Source organism: Carcharhinus amblyrhynchos, chromosome 18 (assembly GCF_965287045.1).
Source record: "Carcharhinus amblyrhynchos chromosome 18, sCarAmb.v2.hapA, whole genome shotgun sequence".
Taxonomy (NCBI): Eukaryota; Metazoa; Chordata; class Chondrichthyes; order Carcharhiniformes; family Carcharhinidae; genus Carcharhinus; species Carcharhinus amblyrhynchos.
In genome coordinates, this window is record NC_137341.1 from 43,055,995 (window position 1) to 43,079,403 (window position 23,409).

Below are 23,409 nucleotides of genomic sequence, written 5' to 3' on the forward strand. Positions count from 1 at the left end.
AATGTCTACCCTTTACCCAGATCCGATGCTTAAATTATTTAAAATATTATATTTGGGTCCTATCAACAATGTAAAGATGTTGACATTTTTTAAATTATTTTTGTTATTGGTACCTTTTGGTACTTTAATTCTAATCAAAATAGCCACTTCATAGTGGTTAGCACTGCTGCCTCACAATGCAGGGAACCAGATTCGATTTCTGGCTTGAGTTACCGTCTGTGTGGAGTTTGCATGTTCTCCCCATGTCTGTGTGGGTTTCCTGCCATTTCCTCCCACGGTCTGAAAGACGTGCTGGTTAGGTGCATTGGCCATGCTAAATGCTCCCTCAGCATACCTGAACAGGCGCCGGAGTGTGGCGACTAGGCGATTTTCACAGTCACTTCATTGCAATGTTAGTGTAAGCCTACTCCTGACACAAATAAATAAATAAATAAAGTCCAGTCATGGTTCCCACATAAGGGACATACTAGATCCAAGCTGACAGGACAAGACATGGCTTCCCATCTTGAGTTTGATCAAACAAGATCCAAGCTGACAGGATGATGCATTGCACCCCCTCCCAGGCTTGACCTAATGCTTCACCCTCACCAAAAGGCCAAGATGGCTTTGAAAAATTGCATCTTGTAAAGCCTCGTTTGGCTATCCTGATACTTTACTCTATCTTAGCCTGGACAAACCACGATCGCAGAGGTTAGCAATGGCCTGACTTTTTTACTGATTTCTTAGATTCTCTAAATTGTCAAATTTGAAGCACTTTGAACTTATCTAATAAGCAATGATCAATGCAGTGCTAAATCCTCGCAAGGTTTGGACATTATGGCTTTTGTGCAGCATTTAAGATGCTGCTGTGTGAAAGGGAATCAATGCCATATGGAAGATGATTCATTTTTTTAATTTTGCATTGATTATAATCATAACAGCTCTATCTCTATCTGGCAAAATGACTGGTACTTGGCCTTAGAAGGTCGTGCCAATTTAACTTTTAATCCTCATTATGGATTTTTTAAAAGATAATATGCATTCAAATGGCGGGGGAGGAGATATGAAAAGTAGCCCACAACGCTTATAAATAGGAACAGAATGGATTTGGACTGGCAGCACTGAAATTGTAACATTTCTACCAATGAAATGAAGACACAGCCTAAATGTAATGAAAAACTCAACCTAAATTAACATGGTAGGAACAAGTTGAAAACTGCAGAAGTACTAGAAATAGAATATACCATGAAAGGAAATGGCACAATATTTATTTGCAATCAGAAGATAACTTATTTTGGAGTTGTAAGTGCCACCTCATTACAGAAAATGTAATTTTATTGTATCCATATTGGATAACCTCTACTTACAACTGGCCTAGGGCGCTGGTAGCATTGAGTTTAGCATCTTACCAATAGCCACAGTATTCCTAAACCAGTCTGCAAAATGTAGTCTTGGAAAAGCTTAAAATAGCAACATAGGAGATACAGCATGTTAACTATTACGGCCAGCAACAGTGCCATGGTGCAACCCACCCATCCTGTAATTCTGGGATCATTACGTAATCATAATTTGTGTCTTATGCCCTGAGTTGAACCTTATGTGATTTTGAAAGGGATATGTATTTATCCAGTCACCCAGGAGGTTGGAAAAATTAAGGTTCTTGATTTCCGTCTCCAGAAGATTTCACCTGAAACTTTAAACATAACCACGGTTCATGAACAAATAGCCTCTGTTAAGACTGAAACTGAATTATCAAATAGATTATGCAGGATAACCATATGAGGGTTGGTAAAGTAAAATGAAAGCTATTTTCATAAATTATTTCATCATTCAGCATTGATGAGGAAAAGAGTAAATTCTATTTGCAATCAAGGACTAAAGATGTTTTTAAATTACATAATTTAGATCGAAGATTTATGTTTTAAAATGAAATGGTAGTTTTAATGTGGCTGTGATGAAAGTGGCTGGTTCTACAAAATTATGTAGAATGCCATAAATTGCTTCTCACCTCTCTCAGGAGATGTTTGTCTACAGTCTTGATAAGTTTCATTAGTGGAAACCATCTGCACACTGTTCCTATTTATAAACCTATCAAGGAGTGGTGACATTACATTAAGGCCAATCTTTAAAACTCAGACCACTGGCAGCTGCAAAATGCTAATTTTTCTGGTCTCACCAATTTAGTATGTTTTCAGCGTATGCAAACATTAACGCCTAAACAGGAATTAAAGAGGTAAAGTTGTTATACATCCCAAGTGGAGTATTAGGCTTCAAATTGAGAAGCAGCCCATAAAAAGAACAATTTGAGTAGGCATGAAGGGAGGAACAGAAAGCACCAAAGAGAAAAATTTCCTCGGCCATCTACATCAGCCAAGTTAATTTTATATTGAATAGAAAATAATTAATGTGCAACAGTGGAGATAAACATTGAGCGGTTAAAAAAAGAATGCACTAACGTAGCTGCTGAAGTGTCACTAGCAGCTTCTCCAGCCCACCAGAAATTAATTGGCATTTCAAATTCTCGCAGAGGGGAAGGTGGGAAGTTTCCAGCTTGGGTTTTAACCAGTGTGCAGTTGGTGTAGCACTACTGCAAACACATACTCAAAATATAGAACACAATCCCTCCCTCCTTTTTGCCAATATTCACCTACTCACATTACAACTGTGGCTACACTTCAAAAATACATCATTGACAGTGAAGCGCTTTGAGATAACCATTGGTCGGAAAATGCGACATAAACGTATGTCTTTTCTTTCTTTAAAGCCACTGACAGTGGGCTGCAGTATGTCTCTGCGGGCATCACCTTCCAGTACCTCTCCCAAATGGTCATTCTGCATGGGTAACTTTGACTGGATGCTGACAAGTTATTCAGCTTCATTCTGCCTTTGCCTGTTATCTACACATGTGCACTTACAAGCTGAGGTTGTCATTCACCTCAAGTTTACCTAGCTGTCAGCTTGAATGTGGCCCAACAGCCCTTCACGCTTTAAATTTCTTGCCACAGCAGTAGGCTCTGTGGTACCACTGGGCACCATCGCAAACAGCCAGGAATTCCAGGGAAATTGCAATGAGTGGGAGAGCTTAGGTGCTGAGGGAGCTTGGGTCAGGTTGGCTTAGGAATTGAGCTGAGATTCAATGATCGACGGGTGGGGTTTGTGGTAGGAGGAGGGAAAACCACTAGCAGGCTGAGCCTGGCGAATAGTTTTGAGAACAGCTTCTTCCCTGCTGCTGTCAGACTTTTGAATGGACCTAACTCGCATTAAGTTGATCTTTCTCTACGCCCTAGCTACGACTGTAATACCACATTTTGCACTGTCTCGTTTTCTTCTCTATGAACGGTATGCTTTGTCTGTATAATGCGCAAGAAACAATACTTTTCACTGTATGTTAATACATGTGACAATAATAAATCAAATCAAATCAAATAGTTTCAGAAATGTTGATGCTGAACGGAGTTTAAAATGCCGTGTTATGTGATCAATAGCCAAACACTGAGCCCGTTGCCCTTTGTACAATCTCTCAGTTTGTTTTTTTTTATTGTTGTCACAAGTGGGCTTACATTAATACTGCAAAGAAGTTATGGTGAAAATCCCCTAGTCGCCACACTCCGGTGCCTGTTCGTGTACACTGAGGGAGAATTTAGCATGGCCAATGCACCTCACCATCATGTCTTTCTGTCTGTGGGAGGAAACCAGAGCACCCAGAGGGAGCCCATGCAGACATAGGGAAAACATGCAGACTTTACACAGACAGAGACCCAAGCTGGGAACTGAACCCAAGTCTCTGGCACTGTGAGGCAGCAGTGCATGCTGCCTTGCACTCGTCAGTTTTGACATGTGAAGTTCAAGTACAGAATAGTCAGACACTTCCAATTCAGAGTCAAAGCCTTTATATGTAACTCAAGTCCACGAAGATAGGGGGACACACATTTGGAGGTGTTACATGATTAGATGTCATAGAAACATAGAACATAGGAGCAGGAGGAGGCCATTTGGCCCTTTGAGCCTGCTCCACCATTCATTAAGATCATGGCTGATCATCCATCTCAATAACCTAATCCTGCTTTTTTCCCCATAACCTTTGATTCCATTTGCCCCAAGTGCTATATCCAGCTGCATCTTGAATGCATTCAATATTTTGGCATCAGCTACTTCCTGTGGTAATGAATTCCACAGGCTCACCACTCCTTGGTTGAAGAAATGTCTCCTCACCTCCGTCCTAAATGGTCTACCCTGAATCCTCAAGACTGTAATCCCTGGTTCTGGACACCCCCCGCCCCCCCCCCTCACAACTTGGAATAACCTCCCTGCATCTATCTTGTCTAGAATTGTTAGAATTTTATAAATCTCTCTGAGATTTCCCCCTCCACATTTGCCTGAACTCCAGCAAAAACAATCCTAACCTAATCAATCTTTTCTCATACATCAATCGCTCCATCTTCAGAATCAGCCTAATAAATGCTGCACTCCCTCAAGAGCAAGAACATCCTTCATCAGAAAAGGGGACCAAAGCTGCATACAATACTCTAGGTATTGCCTCACCAAGGCCCTGTATAGTTGCAACAACACATCCTTGCTCCTGTACTCGAAACATCTTGCAATGAAGGCTGATATGCCATTTGCCTTCTTTACCGCCTGCTGAACCTGCATACTTACCTTCAGTAACTGGTGCACAAGGACACCCAGGTCCCCCTCCACATTCCCCTCTCCCAATTTATAGCCATTCATATAGTAATCTGCCTTCTTATTTTTGCTTCCAAAGTGGATAACCTCACAGTTAATCAAATTATACTGCATCTGCCATTGATTAGCCCACTCACCCAACCTGTCCAGATCATTCTGAAGGATCTCTGCATCCTCATCACAGTTCACCCTCCCATCCATCTTGGTGTCATCTGTTGCATTTTGTTCCCTCATCCAAATCAATAATACATATTGTGAATAGTGGGGTCCCAGCACTGATCCCTGTAGTACCCTACTGGTTACTGCCTGCCACTTTGAAAAGGACACATTAATTCCTACTCTTTGTTTCCTCTCTGCCAACCAGTTTTCTATCCATCTCAATACACTTCCTCCAATCCCATGCACTTTAATCTTGCACAATAATCTCTTGTGCAGGACTTTGTCAAACACTTAAAGTCCAAGTATACCACATCTACTGATCCCCCCTTGTCAACTCTACTAGTTACATCCTCAAAGAATTCTAAGAGATTTGTCAAGCATGATTTCCCCTTCATAAATCCGTGCTGACTCTGTCTGATCCTGCCACTTCTTTATAAATGTTCTGCTATCATATGACCATGAGATATAGTTTGAAAGTGACATGATCAAATCTCCAAGAATGTCACCAGACGCAACACACGTTACCAAACGCAGCCCAGGATAGGAATGTTCTTTAAATCAGTAGAAATTAGCCCAGCATTCGCACCTCTGTTGCCAGAAAAAGGCAATCAGATAGCTCCGAAATTAAGAAGCAAATCTGACAAAGGGTCACCAGACTCAAAATGTTGGCTCTGTTCTCTCTCCACAGGTGCTGTCAGATCTGTTGAGGTTTTCCACATTTTCTGTTTTTGTTCCTGGGAATTCCTGCCTTGTGAAATTCATAATAGATAGAAAAAAATGCCCTCATTTGTTCATTGCTTATCTAGCAGTAAAGACCTTAGACTTCCTTTGCAGCATCCATTTGTTTTTTTAAGCACCTCAAGAGTCTTTGCCTTCTCCTGTCCACCTGCAAATCTATTCCATGTATCGATCTTTAGTCTTAAATTTGTCTTTTATTAGTTAGAATCCACATCTTCTTATCCAGATCTTAATTTGGTGTGAAGTAATTTTCTGGTTTACCGTTCCCAAAATGTTAATTTGCATTAGTCACTAATTCATTGGATAAACATATTGATCCTTGCAAGCAGACCAAGTGATTATTAAGTATTTTAATCAAAGTGTGAGAGTAATGCTGTAAATTAGTGAAACAGGCATGTGCATTCCAAAGTTCCTCAAACAATTCAGTTCTCAATTTAGACGTTTTAATTAACTTAGCATGGCTTCCAAACTTATTTTTGCTAAATCAAATGTTAAAGTTAAATGCTGGAGCAGTTTAGTAATGCAATGATTCAGATCTTATATGGTTAAATTATGAGATTGCATTAATTTAGCTTTTATTCCTTTGGGTTTAGAAGGTTGCATTGTGATCTAATTAAGGAATTGAGAACGATAAAAGGATTTAATAGGGTAGATACAGGGAGACTGTTTCCTCCAATGATAGATTCCAGAACAAAGGTAACAATATTGAAATCAACAAAAATAAAAATCAGAATGCTATTTTTGCATAGGAAGTGTTGTGGAAATCTAGCATTCTGTCCCCCAAAATGCTATAGGTATTGTACCATTTGAAATTTAAGCCCTAGATTGATAGATTATTTTGCATTGTTAGGGTATCAAGGAAGGAATTATAGAAACAAAGTGCCATGATCTAGCTGAATGGGGAAATTAGCCTGCAGGAGCTGAATTGGCCACTTCTTCCCATATTCATCCAGTTGCTAATACCTAAGATATACCAAGAGAAACAATTGATTTGATTTTATTATCATTACATGTATTGGGATACAGTGAAAAATATTGTCTCTTGCAACCTATACATACAAAAACATACCATTCATAGAGTACGTAGGGGAGGAGGAAAGGAGAGGGTGCAAAACGTAGTGTTACAGTTACAGATATGGTGAAGAGAAAGATCAGCTCAATATGTGGATGGTCCATTCAAAAGTTTGATGGCAGCATGGAAGAAAATGTTCTTGAGTTTTTGAAATAAGGGGAAGCAGAATTAGGACTGAGTTGAAGAGGAACTTCTTCAAAGGGTTGTGAATCTGTGGAATTCCTTGCCCAGTGAAGCAGTTGAGGCTACCTCACTGAATGTTTTTAAGGCAAGAATGGATAAATTTTTGAACAGTAAAGGAATTAAAGGTTATGGTGAGCAGGCAGGTAAGTGGAACTAAGTCCACAAAAAGATCAGCCACGATTTTATTGAATGGAAGAACAGGCTCCAGCGGCCAGATGGCCTACTCCTGCTCCTAGTTTTTATGTTCTTATGAGTTGGTTGGTATGTGTTATCAGACTTTTGTATCTTCTTCCCGGCGGAAGAAGGTGAAAGAGAATACGTCCATGGTGCACGGGATCCTTGATTATGCTGGTTGTGTTTCCGAGGGAGTGGGAAATGTAGACGGAGTCAATGGATGGGAGATTGGTTTGCATGATGTACTGGGCTATGTTCACAAATGTCTGTAGCTTCTTGTGGTCATGGTCACAGCAGTAGCCATACCAAGCTGAGATACATCTAGAAAGGATGCTATCTATGGTGCATCTGTAAAAATCAGTGAGTCATAGCGGACATGCCAAATTGTCTTAGCCTTTTGAGAAAGTAGAGGCATTGGTGGGCTTTCTTAACTATAGCATCGGCACAGCATGACCAAGACTGAGACCTGAACACATAGAAACTTGAAGCACTCAACCATTTCCACTTCTTCCTATATTCATCCAGTTGCTAATGCCAAACGTAATACCAAAACATTATCCTCTTTCTTGATGTTTAAGAGCAGCATAGTTTCACAATAGTTAGCACTACTGTCTCACAACGCAAGGGACCTGGGTTCAATTCTGGCCTTAGGTCACTGTCTGTACACAGTCCGAATGACACGCTGGTTAGGTGCATTGGCTGTGCTAAAATTCTCCCTCAGTTGTACCCAAACAGGCACTGGAGTGTGGTGACTGGGCGATTTTCACAACAGCTTCATTGCAGTGTTAATGTAAGCCTACCTGTGACAATAAATAAACTTTAACATATAATTTGGCCTGGATTGCTCAATGGGCACAATTTCTATTTATTTTTGTAACCTTTGACAGTAGACAATACATAAAATCATAGAAACCCTACAGTACAGAAAGCGGTCATTCAGCCCAACAAGTCTGCATCAACCACAATCCCACCCTCGATCTACCCCGATAACAATACACATTCATACTAATCCCCCTAACCTGCACATCTCAGATGCTAAGGGGCAATTTAGCATGGCCAATCCACCTAACCTGCACATCTTTAGACTGTGGGAGGAAACTGGATCACCCAGAGGAAACCCACGCAGACACAGGGAGAACGTACAGACTCCACACAGACAGTGACCCAAACCAGGAATCAAACCCAGGTCCGTGGAGCTGTGAAGCAGCAGTGCTAACCACTGTGCTATCGTGCCGCCCCTATTACACGTCTAATAAAATTAGACCTTAAATCTGTGTTTTTTTAAGAAACATACAAGAATGCCAATAAAACAGGAAGTATGTTCCATTGTAAGATGATGGGGGACTTATTTGTTCAAAACACACACACACACAAAACCCAACATTGCTGCCTAAGCTCCCAGAAGCAGCATGTCAGTGTGCTTCCATCCGCGCCTGCGCTCACACCTAGTCGCGCGGTGCCCTCTGGGAGTTGTAGTCCCTCCCCTCTCGCCGTGATTAAACCAATCGACCTGGACCACAGCCCCCGGCAGCCCTTTCGGCAGCCGCGCTCGACCAATCAATAACCTGGGAACGGCAGGGGCGTCGATGAGGTAATGGATCACCGAGCGCTTTGCTTTTCCCTCAAAGGAGAGGAGCGGGGCGGGGGGGGAGGGGAAAGGCTTTGATGAGGTCCTACCTGCTGAATAGAGGCGGATTTGGAGTGGTGGGGGGGAGGGAGGAAAAAAAACATTTGAGGCCCTCCTTTTTCTTTTTGATCGATCCGGAGGTTTCTGTTTTCTTTTTTTTCTCCCCCGCCTCTCTCTCTGTGTGGAAAAAGTGAGTGAGATGGGAGTTTGTTTTGCGGTGAGCTGGCAGGACCTGGTGCTGGCTGGCTTGGCGGGCGGGCGGCCGCTGCGCTTTGATGTCGGGGCCGGCGGTGCAGCAGGGGCTGTGAGTTCAGCCTGAGAGGCGGTGCAGTCCGCGCGAGCCAGCGGAGCGAGCGGCGAGAGCGAGACTAACGGCCGAGCCCAGACACAGCCAGAGAGGGGGGAAAGGAAGGAAGAAAAACAGGGCGTCGTGATTTCTCCACAACCTAACCAGCTCGTTTATTTCTTCTCCTGAGGAATTTTTTTTAAAAAAAAGAACTCGCCGCTTCCCGGGGAGGGTGTTTTTTTTTTGGCTTTTTTTAATATTTCAAAATCCGGACTACATTTATTATTTTTTTCTCTCTGCATCCATCCAGGAGAGGGCTGTTATTATTCCCCTCCTCTCCGCACAAAACATATATTTTTTATATCTATATATTCCGAATCATGGAAGAGCCCGGGCGGAGGCGGCCGTCGTCGCCGCTGTTTCTCGCCGGCCGTCACCGCGGATCATCCTCATGGAAGAAACTTTCTCTCAGATTCGCCTGGGGAAAGGAGTTACCCGCCACGGTGCATGTTGTGTAGAGGACGTTGGGGGGAAAGTTTGTGAGTGTTTGTGTGTGTGTTTTCCAGGTAAATGATCAATCCTCTCTACTCGTCTCTGCCTATGTTTTCCGCGTGTTGTTTGCAAATGTATTTTGTGTATATGTGTGTCTTATCAGTTCTTTGAGCGAAGAGTGGCAGTGGGTTTTTAATTTTTTCTCTTCAAAGGAATTGCACGTAGGAAAAGAGGTGGGGGAAGGAAAGGTTGTGGCTGCAATCCACAGATTTTTCTCTCCTTCCTCCCCCCCCCCCCCATTCTGATAAATCCACAGACTTTCTTTCCCTCCTCTCCTTCATCTGTAAATCCACAAATTTTCTCCCCCCCTCAACAGATCCACAGACGTTTTCCTCCCCATCTGCAAATTCACACATTCCCCCCCTTATCAGCAAATTCACGCATTCCCTCCCCCTTTATCTGCAATCCACACATTCCCCCCCCCCCACTTTATCAGCAAATCCACATCCTCACATTTCCCCCTCATCTGCACATCCACACATTCCCTCCCCTTCGTCTGTAATTCACACATTCCTTCTTCATCTGCAATCCATACATTCCCCCCTTCATCTGCAAATCCATACATCCCCCCCTTCATCTGCAAATGCACGCGTTTCTCTTCTTGATCTGCAAATCCACAGACTTCTCTTCCCCCCCCTCCTCCTCATCTGTACATCCACAGACTTCCATCCCTATCCCTCTCCAATCATCTGGCATTACATCTTTCCTTCCCCCGAAAAGAAGGAACGGGGGGGGTGCGGTGGGAGTGGGACGCTGCGTGTAAAACTTGCACGAATCTGCAGATCTGATTTGAAATGCAGCTTTTTTTCCCCCTGCACAATCGCGATTGATTCTTGGTGGGAACCCATCAAATGTTTATTTAATAATACCTGCGCTGTTTCTCTCATTACTTTCTTCCTCCCTCTTTCCCCTTCTCGCATGGTTACCAATGTCCACCCTCACACTGTTGTGTTTCTGCCCCCAGCGCTCTCGCTTTTAGCACAGTGAGAAAGGGGAAGCTGTAATTCCTCTGCAAGAGGAAACATTACCTCTTGGAAGGCGAGAACTGCAAAGAATCCAGCCATTTAATAACTGGAAACTTTGCCCAACTTCACAGTTGTTGGTCCAAATTGTAGTGACATCTGTTCGCGTTCCTGAGCAGAATTGGCTGTTGCACTGCATTTCACAAAAAATATAGCTGGACACCGAAGACATACTTTGGCCTTCATTGTTACTTTTGTCACCTAAACATAAAAGCATTGACCTGTATTTTTCGGCTATTCAGCAACACTTTTTTCTTTTGACAGGTGTTTTCCGCCTTATTTCTGTTTTGCTCTGATCGCACTCTTGCAGCATGGTAGTGTCTGCTTTACCCACAGTACTGTGTTTATACTCCGGTTTAGAAAGAAAATCTAATTTTAAGCTGCACTTTGTATAAGTGTTCGGAAGTGCGCGACGTTAACTTTTCATCTGGTTTTTAGGCCATGTGGTGGATTGGCGATAGTTAATGATCTTGGAAGGCATAATCAATAAATTAGAAAACATGCGAAATGGAAAATAATCACAATCATAGTGGGTCGAGACAATAGTAATCCAATGGACCCTTTTGGGTGCTTAAGAGTTACTGACAACCCGGCCCTTATGAGAAAGGTAGAATTTGCGGTTTGAACTATTAATGATGAAAGCATTGGTGAGAAGTTTGACCTTGGCTGACCTCTGAACTTCGAATATAGCTTATTTCTTTGCTTCACACACATCTATCTAGAAGTCAAACTAAAATCAGATCAAGTTAATGTGATGTAGTCAACCATAAGTTTCTTTCGATTTAAAAAAATCGAATTATTTTAAAGTCCGATTTGCATGAAAGATTGGGCTGAATGAGTTTACGAGACAGGAAAATCAAAATATCTAGAATTGTTTGTCAGATTCGGAGTAGTGGTTTTAGTACATAATTGAATTGAGGGGGAGCACGCACAATTTGAGAGATTGTGGTTACCTTGAATGCTAAGAATGCCTGAGAGTATCGGGTTAATTGAATAAAAACTATTTAGTATATTTTGCGTGTGTGTTGCACTTTTTATTCTTGAATAAAGATAATTCATCTGGTGTACATTTGATTGGTTCCAGAGAATAATGAATTAGGTACGAGGATAAAACATGATCCAGTGAAATTAACTTGATGTAAAATCTAAGGCGCAGCTCGTAGTGTCCGAGCAACTATTTTCCATTGTCAGTGTTATAACTTGGTGGTTAAACAAGAGATTGTAACGCGATTAGGCATTTCTGGCCAGATATAATTAAATATTTTGCATTTGTGTGTTTTCATTCTAGAGTCGAGTGATATGTTTGTTCTTGTAAGCCCTTGTGTAAACTATATTATGTGACCTGTACCAAAATAAAAAATAATTGCACCATGTGAACACATGTACTTTTCTCAAATGGTCGCCTCCGGTGTATGAATATTATTGACCTGAAAGTTAAGTTACATTTTGTGAAATTGGCCTCGATAACGTGGATGCAATTTATACAATGTGATTTTTAATGTGGCAATATAAAATGGTCCATAGAGTAGCAATAGTTCATGAAGGTTTGCAGCAGTGTAAACATGATTTAACGTTGTCATGTTTTGTTATTGTCTAGTATCCGATCATTGCCTAATGGAGTTAGACGTTCGCACGAATGTGTTTGATTGTGAGAATGACATTGTGTGAAATATACAAAGGCATTATAATAGAAAAAAATACATATAGGGACATCCTGAGACACCGTGTAACGCGCTTAACAGAAATCACGATTAGCAAAAGTAATATTGATTTTCTGAATTTTATAAATTTACAAGTCATTTTATTCTTGGGTAGAATTAGAGAAAGAGTGTAGGCCAAAGGATTTTCGGTTTCTATGATGTGTAGATCAACTCCTTGCAGTGCAAGTACTAAGACAGGGGGCGCTGTTTAGCTCTTTCAAGAAGGACCAGGGAATGTGTATGGTTGCCTGAGTGTGTGCGAGAGATTGAAAATAACAAAGAAAGTGTTTAAGTATTTTCCTGTTGTTAATATCCTTTGTGGTGTTTGGGCTTTAAAGATCTCAGATGTACGCGGAAGCAGAACGTAGATTTTTACAGGTAGGTCGTAAAGCTAGGAGCGGGTTTAATTGCATGGGGGGGGGGGTGCAGAGAGAGAGAGGTTCCTGAAAATGTGCATTAGGGGGTTTGAATCGTGCTGGGGTTGTATGCCAATCATTTGTAGATCAAGTTTACATGAGATTCGTTTTCAATTGAATCTTTAATTAATTTGATTTACTGTTATGACATTTGATGTTAGAAAGTTGTACAAGCTGCGGTGTTTAAAAAAAACAAGGGGCCTGGCCCGTTTTTATTAGAAACAAAACGAGAACTGCAAGTAGCTAAAAAGGGTCTCGCTTGCTCTTTCCCATCCCCCACTGTGCCGGAGAGGCCAAGAAATGAATGCGATGCGGGCTGCAGATGCATCAGTCAGATCAAGGGGACTGATGCACAAACATCTCGCAAGTGTAACATACAGCGATTCACCACCAACTCGATCTGCCGTTCTCTGTAACTAGGCTGTTTAGATATATCTATTTACCCATAGTCTGGAGATGACGATTAAAAATTACCCCTCAGCAAAGGATTCAAAAGGAAAAGTATTTGGATAATAGCTTGTGCACTGCAGCAGATTAAACAGCGATTGTAGGTGGTTTTACAATATCAAACGAACAGGCTGCTTTTAAACGCAGGTCGATGTGTGTGAGTACAGTAGTGCCGTTTGATTTTTTTTTATATTCAGTAGATGCCATTGGAATGGATTTGAAAAGGTGTCTAATTGATTTTAATTGCTCTTAGATTTAATTTGAAATATTATTTGCTCAGTATGTTGAAATTCTCATAGCTATTACATTTGTTCAAGCTTTTATACTGTACGACCAAATACCAGATAGATTTTCAAGCAGTTTTTTTAATGCATTTCAGTAGATGGCTTCCCCTATGGAGTGGATCATTGGAAACTAGGCCATTCTAGATCCAGCAAATAGATTGTTAAAACATTGTTACTCAGTTCGCCCTAATTATTATGTTTCAAAATCATTGAAATGGATTTTACTTAAAATGCAAGTTAGAATTTCTTGCCAGTCTGTTTTTTTAAAAATACAAGTGATTTTAACCTTGTTGGAAATCCACGATAACTTACGATTGTACACATGGTTATAACTTGAGAGATTATTGTGGTTGACACCACACCTCTAATATATTCAACATCCGTGATGTCGTCTTGTACCATTGGATTGACATTAAAAAATTACTTTAAATTACCAGTTAACTCTTGTAGACTGCATATATTGTAGTGGGTATGTCAATCAATCTTTAGTCTTTAAATAGAAATCCAGTTAATACTTCCTTTAGCAAAATGGTTGGGGCTTTCATCTATGTTGCTCTTAATCAGCTGGAGAGACAGTATGGCAGGGGTTGATTCATCCTCCAGTACATCCTTTTTTAAATTTGATGCTCTTTTCTGTCCCTTTAGTATGTCTCAGATAAACTTTACAAGTGTTGTACATCGGAGGGTTTTCATTAATGTTCTACATTCTGTTGTGTGATACGTGTGTGTTTGAAGCATATTTTTTAAATCTTCATGCTTCCCCCAGAAAGGAAGCAAATCTGACTTTGGTCAGCAATCTAACTTGGGGCACGATGGTATGATACTTCTAACACTAGATACGGCTGTGGTTTGGTTATGTTGAAATGCCATTGTATGACAAGCTCATTAGAAATATAAAGTGATAGGTTGTACCTCATTTCTAATCATCTAATAATTTAATATTGGAGTTGAAATGCTATTCTTAAAATTTAGTTTAACACAGCGTAAACAAATGAAGTTGAGCTCCATGAAAGGCATTGTATATTTGCAAAAGTGACACAACTATATGTACTGTCAAAAGTAGCCTGAATTGGTGTGAAGAGTTGGGCATCTTGGATTTGTTTTCTTTTCCTGATGTAACACAACAATATCGGATTATAACGTGGAAAATTGAAAATCAAAATATTTTGTTCAAAGCTAGAAATGGTTGAAATTTTGGGTAGAAGTCTGGTGGACATTTTAGATATCTTATTAAAAATAAGATTTTTAGTTACTAAAACTAGTGTTATCTGGAGTTAGTCTTTTGCGATTTGATGTAAAGCCTAGTATGAGAAGATGAAATATAGTAATGTAAATTGTTCAATGCAAATTAATAAATGGAGTGAATTTTGATAGGTGACAAGACACTTAGAAAAGGTTAGATAGAGCAATCTCTATGGAAATATTTTCATTTTATTAATCACTTCAGTATTGTTGTACACTGGCATTTTTAATTATGTGATTGGAGGACCTTGGCATACCATAGATTTCAGAAAGCTGTCTCAGCATTGTCTTTCATTGGGGGGAAAAAAGTAAGCAAAATGAGCAACCTAAGATGATCCCAAACTACTTCAGTGCCAGTTCATTACTTTTGAAGTGTAGTCATCAGCCAGTTTGAAATGAATAGGGTCTGATGAACAGCAATGAAATAAATGGTCAGATAATCTGTTGTTGTGATCTTGATTAAGAGGCAAATGCTGCCAGCTCACCAGAGCAACTCCCTTGGTCTTAGTATTGTGGGATCTTACATAACCATTTGGGAGGGCAGATGGGGCCATGTTTTAATTACATCTTTGTTAATGCAACACTTCCTCTGCATCTTATTGAAAGTTTAATCCTGATTATTTGATTTATCTGGAATTCTGCAGCAATTTTCTAACTTGGGTGATAATTCTACTGTCACAAAGTAATGAACACAGCATAAAATTTATTGCTGTTTTATCAACTGCAGTTAGTTGATTTCCAAATATAAATCTTGGTCCTCGTGTTTTGTTAAGTGAATAAATTTTGGACCAATAACTGTAGAATTGGGTTACTGCTGGTAATCTCAGAATTATTTACTAGTGCAGGTCCCTGTCATTTTTCTCCCTGTCCCACTCTCAAAAAAAAACTGACAACATATTGGGATCATTGATTGTAGCACATGGTGACCTACCCAGATGTATTCACTGAATACTTTATCCTTGTGTGTAATATGTGATCTGATCTACCATGAACATTAGAAATCAACACTAGATTACTTTTTAGCTGGATGCAGCTTATCAAATGTAACTACCAGCATCTTTAGAATTTCAATACAATAAGTTCTAATAAAAGACAATCAAGACATCTAGTCTGTTTGTTCATGTTAGTTTATGAACTATGGCCAATATCTTAATGGGCTTGGTTTGAAGTATTTAAGAAAGCCCAGTCCCTTTGGGAGAAAGTGTTAAGTGAAAGTCAAGTAAGTCTTGCATTGAATTGACCCTGATTTCTCTACCTTCATTTGTAGAGTGGCAAGTTTGGTGTTTCACGTTTGTAAATTAAGTTGCTCTCCTTGTTTGTGATAGGATTATAGGTTATGCATGTTATAAATTAGGTTGAGTATTTTGGTTTTTGTACAGCATGTTTTGGATTTAGGAGAATATTGACAAAAAATGTTGTGATGACTTGATGCTTGCAGTTTGTGATTTTATAAGTCAAGGAATTGTTAACTTTTTTCTTAATTACAGGAAGAATACAATTCCAGCAACGCTTGGTCTCTGCTTGAAAACTTGACCATAGGAGGAATTGGGACTGTACTGGATTTGGTGCTGTGCATGTGGTTACTACAAAAATGACTGCGAGAGGAAAGACATACTTGATGGACCCAGGGGGAAGCTTTACTGAAGATGCACCAAGGCCACCGGTCCCAGGTGAGGAAGGTGAGCTGGCATCTACGGACAGTAGGCAATTGAATCACAGTTTCTACCCTATAAAATCCGAAGGGCTTAAAAATGAGGCATCCACAGCAACCCCACGGCGGCCAGATTTGGATTTGGGTTATGAACCCGAGGGTAGTGCTTCACCAACACCCCCATATTTGAGATGGGCAGAATCCTTACACTCCTTACTGGATGATCAGGATGGAATCAATTTATTCAGGACTTTCTTAAAACAAGAAGACTGTGCGGACCTGTTGGATTTTTGGTTTGCGTGCAGTGGATTTAGAAAACTGGAACCTAATGATTCTAATGAAGAAAAGAGGCTTAAATTGGCAAAAGCCATATATAAGAAATACATTCTGGATAATAATGGTATTGTGTCCAGGCAGATCAAACCAGCCACTAAAAGCTTCATAAAGGATTGTGTTATGAAGCAACAAATAGACCCTGCCATGTTTGACCAGGCCCAAACTGAAATTCAGACAATGATGGAGGAGAACACCTATCCTGTATTCCTGAAATCTGATATTTATTTGGAATATACAAGGACAGGTGGAGAAAGTCCAAAGTTGTACAGTGATCAGAGCTCAGGGTCTGGGACAGGGAAGGCATTATTAGGATATTTACCTACTTTGAATGAGGATGAGGAATGGAAATGTGATCAAGACACAGATGAACAAAAAGGGAGAGATTTGGCTACTGTAAACCGGCTTACACAGAAACTGCTTATGGAAACAGCACCACAACGTGCTGGTCCAACCAGGAGATTCGATGAAGGCCGGGAGTACAGGTAAAAGGTTTAGTGGTATTAAGATCAAAATCTCAATGTTCATAATGTTAAAATCCTTTTTCAGTGTGTTGGTCAGAATACATTTTGTCGGAAAGTTCCAATTGTGCTAAAGCATTTATGATTTTAATTCATTGACTCTGATCCAAATGTTACTATCACCACATCTTAAAATAGTCTGTCTCTCTTGATAGAACCCAAGATTCAAAGGATAAATTCAGCAGCCTAATGCTGTTGCGCAATTCAAATTAACGTAGTATGGCTCACCATCCTGATTTACTGAAACACAATAATTTTAGGTCTTCAGTGCACAGAGTAGAACATTCCCCATGTTACACTTGCCACTATTGTTTGAACATTAGTGACTGTATTGCATGAGCCATGTACACGATAAAACATTTTGTGGTGTCACAACTGTTACTTCGGAAAAGCTCTGCCTGCTATTAAATATAGACTGCAATTTTGGTAAGAGTTTTTGATGAAAAATGCTTTGTATTTGCTGAAATGTTGCACAGTTTACTATAATTGTTTTATTTTGATGCAAGTCACTTTTAACTGACACTACAGTGCTGTTGCTGATAATGGTTTCATTATATATTAGTCAAAGCATGTATAGCGCATAAAGCCTGTATTTAATGGTTCATATGTGGACAGAATGATCCAGATACAAAATTTGATAATTCTTTGCTTTGGCAATCCAGGTATGAAAATTGGTAATTTTTTTGCTTTGAATAGATCAGTCACAGTGAATGATCAATTAATATTTGTAATTTGTTACGTTTTCACTTTTGTACATGTTGCCATAATTACTGTTCTGATCAGTTCCAGTAGCTCTCAATCAAAGCACAATTCGATGCAATCTAATTTGTAATTAGCACAGGCATTGGACATTATCTTTATGGAAATAAAGATGGTTAGGTCAGTTTGGAATGGCTTATATTGAGACAGGCTGAATACTCTTTTCTCATCCTTGTACTTTGGTTTGTTTAGAAAAAATAGCACTGAACTAAGTTCAATCCTCACTAAGAAAGGATTTCCCCCTAAACTAGAAAGGGTAAACTCCCTTTGTGATGGTTTCCAATCAATGCACAATCTTGCAAGAAAAACCAGACTGTTTGTATTTGGGGCATCTCTGTAAATTTGGAGTTAAGGAGATCTTGAGACTTAGAGGTTTTCTTGCCTTTTAAAATGCATCCTCACTTCATTTTTGAAGTTTTAAAGAATTTCCAATCAACATTTGCAGAATTATGTAATTGTTTCTAACAATGACCTCAGAATGAAGGGGCAGGATTTCCTTGATCTGTCATCAGCACTTGCCAGCCATTAAACATTTTCAACTTTCAACTGAAACAAACATCACTGCACAGTTTTTCAGTAACATGTACAATCTTAAAGCAAAGACGAACACAGTTTTAATGTACTCAGTGTAAATCAGTTCACTAATTAGGAGTCCTAAAATTTAGTTGAAATGCAGGAACATTGAGATATGTGTGAGACAGTTTTAGATATCTCAAAATTACTGTTTTACAAGTAGATGTGAAATTAATTCAACAAATGGATAAAAATCTAGCTACCCCCAAACCTGCCAAAATGTTTTGAAACGTACACCGTCTAAATGAAAGAGCAGTCAGGATTAGATAGGCTTAACATTAACTTGAAATAAAATATTTTTAAGATAACATACTGTAAATCCTAGACAAATGAATAAATTGTTTTTATATATATTGCTGATCAATCATCTGTTTAATTTCTGACAACAAATAAAACATTTTGCCATTGTGTTCAATTACTGGGGCTTGGGCAGGTGTTTTGACATTGTGGTTCCCTGTATTGAAAAATAATTTGCTAGTTACAGACTATGGTGCTAAAAAGAAAGACTACCCACCTTTTAGAATAGAGAAAGTATAAATATCTGTAGCAACATTTCTCCCAATAGGAACTATTTTAAATAATAAAAAAAGCTCTTTTATCTACCCTCCTGCTGCGTATCAGATGCCTGGATAAAATATAATCTTTTCCTTCTTATCTTGGGCCATTGGCAAAAGTAATTGGAGCTAGATAAATAGCAGAATACATGTGAAGTCACATTCTTTCTTCAACATTATGTTATAGATGCTGCTAAAGTTAGATTTTTAATTTTTTTTCCAAACAATGAATAATGAATTAAATAGCTTATTATTCTGAGTGATCACGCTCTATCAAAAGCACTGAAGTACTTGAGTATTGGCACAAACCAATTAACCTTCAGAACGAACAGCAACGAAAGCAGTGCTTCCTTAAGACGTATCTGAATAAAGCAGTGAAAAATCAAATCCATTGACTTTCGACATAGCTGTGACAAACAGTGCTCCTTTCAGACATGTGGTAACAACTGTTAACCAACCATATGCTATCTAGATTGTTAGTGTGGAGCTGAGGTACTAAATTGGAATTCTGTGCTGACCATTGTGTGTGCCCCTGCCTGGGCTGATATCCACTAGTGCTGGCCTAGGCAATGTACAGCTGACATGAAATGCACCATAATCTACAGTTAAAGCAGTATGTTTAAACCATTTACTGCTGTCCTGGTATTTTGCTTTATGCACGTTGCTTACTGTAAGTTGCGTCCAGATCACTGGCCCCCACTTAAATTTTGTTGTTCTTCACATTAATGTATCCACTATCTGAACTTGTTGCGTTAAGTTGTCTCAGTTTTACCTTGTAGAGGCAAGATCATGTGTGCTTCCACACACAAACAGGGGAAAATGGCATACGGTTTCATGAATAAACTGGAGACCAATATAATTGTTATATTAAGACTATTTGCTTCAAATGCACTTTCCTTACTTTGAGAGGAAAAAAATGCATGATTCCTAGATTTATCATAGAATGTTTTCTATTGCGCTGCTTGAGAAATTGATGCTGCGTTTATTCCATTGTTGCTAATGGAGCCCATCCCAACTTTAGCTGTAACATTATTAAGGAAATGGCAGAAAGACACCAGTTTGGATGTTCTTCCACCCCACCCCCGCCACCACCACACCGCACGCACACCCCACACACTGCCTGAAAGTCAATGCACCTGCAGATTCCAGAGGCATTGAAAGCTATGGCCTGCTAATTTTCTTATGGGGTAAGCTGTCAGGATGCCTGTGCATGTTAGGTTTGCAATGGATAGTGGAAGCAAATAATATGCATATCGAATGGACTGGAAAAATATGTTTGGGCAGGAAATAGATGCAGTTTAATAAAGACATGCAAAGTATTTGCATGGGAAGGACATATGGATAATGTAAATAAATTATTTTGATGTAATTAAGGAGAAATTAAAATACATCTTTGTGTTCTAAACTCAGTTTGGCTCTTCAAACAAATGCTTGATATTGCAATTAAAAAGTTAAACTATATAGCTGAAATATATCAGGATAATCTGGTTAGAGTGTTCTAAGAACTGCATCCAGTTCTCATTACTGAATCAATATAGCCCAGGAAGAGACCATTTAGCCCACTGTCTCTGGAATGTCTCTCCAAGTGAGCAATTTACCTAGCTCCATTCTCCTGTCTTCTCCCTGTGACCCTGCACAATCTTCCTTTCAGATGTATCTAATTCACTTTTGAATGGTTCAATTGAACTACCACACTCCCAGGCAGAGCATTCCAAACCCTAACCACTCACTGTTTCAAAAACGCTTTTCCTCATCACTATTGCTTCTTTAATTTTGTTCAATCTATGACCTCTCATTCTTGATCCTTGCATGAGTGGGAACAGTTTCTCCTTATTTACTTTGTCCAGACCTCATCATGATTTACCTCTATCAAATCTTGTGTTGATGTCCTTTTCTCTAAAGAAAGCAGTCCTATCTTCTAAATTCCTCATCCCAGGACTCATTCTTCTAAATCATTTTTTGTAGTCTCTAATGTTTTCATGTTCTTAAAATGTGGCACCCAGAACCTAGATGCAGTACTACAGCTAAGGCCAAGCTAGTGTATATACAGGTTGAACGTACTGTAACCTACATGTTCTTGTACCCTTCCCCAAATTAATAAAACTCTGGATACTGTATGCTTTATAAGCCACTCAACACGTCTTGCCACATTCAATAACTTGGGCACGTAAACACCCAGGTCCGTCTGCTCCTGCACCTCTTTCAGAGTTGTACCCACTATTTTATACTGTTTCTTCCATGTTCTTTCTACCAAAATAAATCACTTCACATTTCTCTCCATTGATCATCATCTGCCACCTAGTCCACTGACTTGTCTGCCATTTTGAAGTTGCACATTACCTCCTTACAGTTTATAATGCTTCCAATTTTATACCATCCACAAACTTTGAAATTGTACCTTATGTGCCAAGATCTATGTAATTAAGGTATATCAGGAAAAACAAAGGTCTCAACACTGACCTCTAGGGAACTCGACTACAAGCCTTCCTTCAGTCTGAAAAACTCCATTAACTACTACCCCTGCCAATTCCTGTCCAGTTGTGACTGTCCCTTTTTTTTATATAAAGTTTTTTTTTGTTTTTATTCCAATTCAATCCAATCCAATCAAGTCCATTTCAGAATCTCAACAAATTGAGACATTCCCGATCCAAGCTGACAAGACAGGGCTCTCACCTCCTGTCCTGGGCTTGATCTACATGATCCAAGCTGATTGGAGCAGGCTTAGCTCCTCCAAGGCTTGAGCTCATTTACATCTTAGCCACAAGGCCAAGATGCCGCTTTTTAAAAATTGCTTCAAATGAAGCTGAAATGTAACCCAGTGACTTCAATCAAGTACAGCATGTTGATACTACGCTTGATCTTATTCAACAAGCTCACGATATTGTTTTGCAGTGTTGTATCAAATTAAGTAAAAATACCATCTGACATTGCAACACTCCCTCCGCAGTGCCATGGAGTGTTAAACTAGATTATGACTTATAACCTCTGAAGTGGGTTTGAACCTGTGATCTTTCTGAAAAAAAATCTAAGCCGTTCAAAATAGCAGCATGAAGCTGATCCCTAATGTAAAATACTGCGGATGGTAGAAATCTGAAATAAAAAATAGAAAATGCTGGATTAATTCAGCAAGCCTGGTAGCATCTGAGGAGAGAGAAACACAGTTGAAATTTTATTGACCTTTTCCAGAAAAAAAGGTCAATGGGCCCAAAATATTAACTGTGTCTCTCTCTCCACAGATGCTGCCAGACCTATTGAGATAATCCAGCATATTCTGCCCTAATGTAAAATGTCTGAGCTATGAGCTAAGATTGATGGAATTTGGGCCTTTCAAACAGGAATGGAGGTGTTGGAAGGTGGTAAAAGTGAACTTTAAATTGCTGACATAGAATAAGGGAACATAGATTCAAACTGGTGAAAGGTAAGTCAGGAAGATTTCCATCTAAAGAATGATCATTGAATGAATGACCTTCCAGATGGGATATTGGAAATAGAAAATCTGAAAATTGTTGAAATTGTTCAATGCAGCACTGAAGGAAATGTAGGGTCATTGAATGTTTTAAGCATTTGCCATTTCAAATGTTAATTCAATGGTTAATACCTTGTAAATCTGCACCAAGAGATGAAGGTACTGATGCCATTAACAGTCTCACTTGGTAAGCTAATTACAATGCAGTATTGAAAAGGTGAATTGGTCTGATCGTTAACATCGAGCAGAACTAAGTTTTTTTTTTGGCTTGCAATGAGGACAAAAATTCCCTTTTGTCTGGCAGGACTGAGGAAAGAAAATGACAAACCAAAATATCTAATCAATGTGGCAAACATCTTGGGCATGCTTTGCCCATTTTAGCAGTTTTGTGTTGAATGTATTTGAATGTGAAGGTTAGGCTGCTTTATGATCTGAAAAGGCAGTTGTTCAGGTGCTTAAAAAGTTATTTTATGACATTTTGGTTAGGTCCAGGACAGTCAAATCATTGCCGTACAGTGAAATTTTCTTGTTTTCGTGTTATATTTCTTCTTTAGCTAAATAATCCTTGTGTTTTGTTAAGTCAGTATTCAGCTATACATTGCATTACATACATTAATATTCCTTCAGAGGATAATATTGCCTGCTGCTTGTAGAGACGTTATTTAAAGAACAAAAGTAAATGTCACAGCCACAAATGCCATTCACAATTCAGAAAACTGATCCAGTATAATGTTTCTTCAAACTTAGTGAATGTTGATCATAATTATTTTTAAAATCTATGGGTATAGGACAAAAGACAACTTGAGAACTATTCTGTCACAAGAACTACAGCAGTGGTCTCCAACAATTTGAATAGTGATCATTTTTAGCATCAAAATGCAGCTCAAGATTTACTCTTTAAAATTCAACTTTACTAAACCTCCCCCAAAATGTACTTGTGCTTAACATTCACCTATTCTTAGTTTGACATCATCTGTGAGTGCTGTGA

General features: G+C 39.4%; 1 protein-coding gene across 3 annotated transcripts in view; it reads left to right on the forward strand.

Moving 5' to 3' along the window:
- Positions 1-8,965: 8,965 nt before the first annotated feature.
- Positions 8,966-23,409, forward strand: part of axin1 (axin 1) — a 113,870-nt gene continuing 99,426 nt past the window's right edge. For 2 of the 3 annotated variants that reach the window (XM_080206909.1, XM_080206912.1), the window contains exons 1-2: positions 8,966-9,467; positions 16,052-17,033. In XM_080206909.1, coding sequence (XP_080063035.1) covers positions 16,156-17,033 — 878 coding nt within the window. In that variant the 5' untranslated portion in view covers positions 8,966-9,467; positions 16,052-16,155. Of the gene's footprint in view, positions 9,468-12,420; positions 12,554-16,051; positions 17,034-23,409 lie in introns of those variants that run through there. The other variant, XM_080206911.1, reaches the window with a different exon arrangement.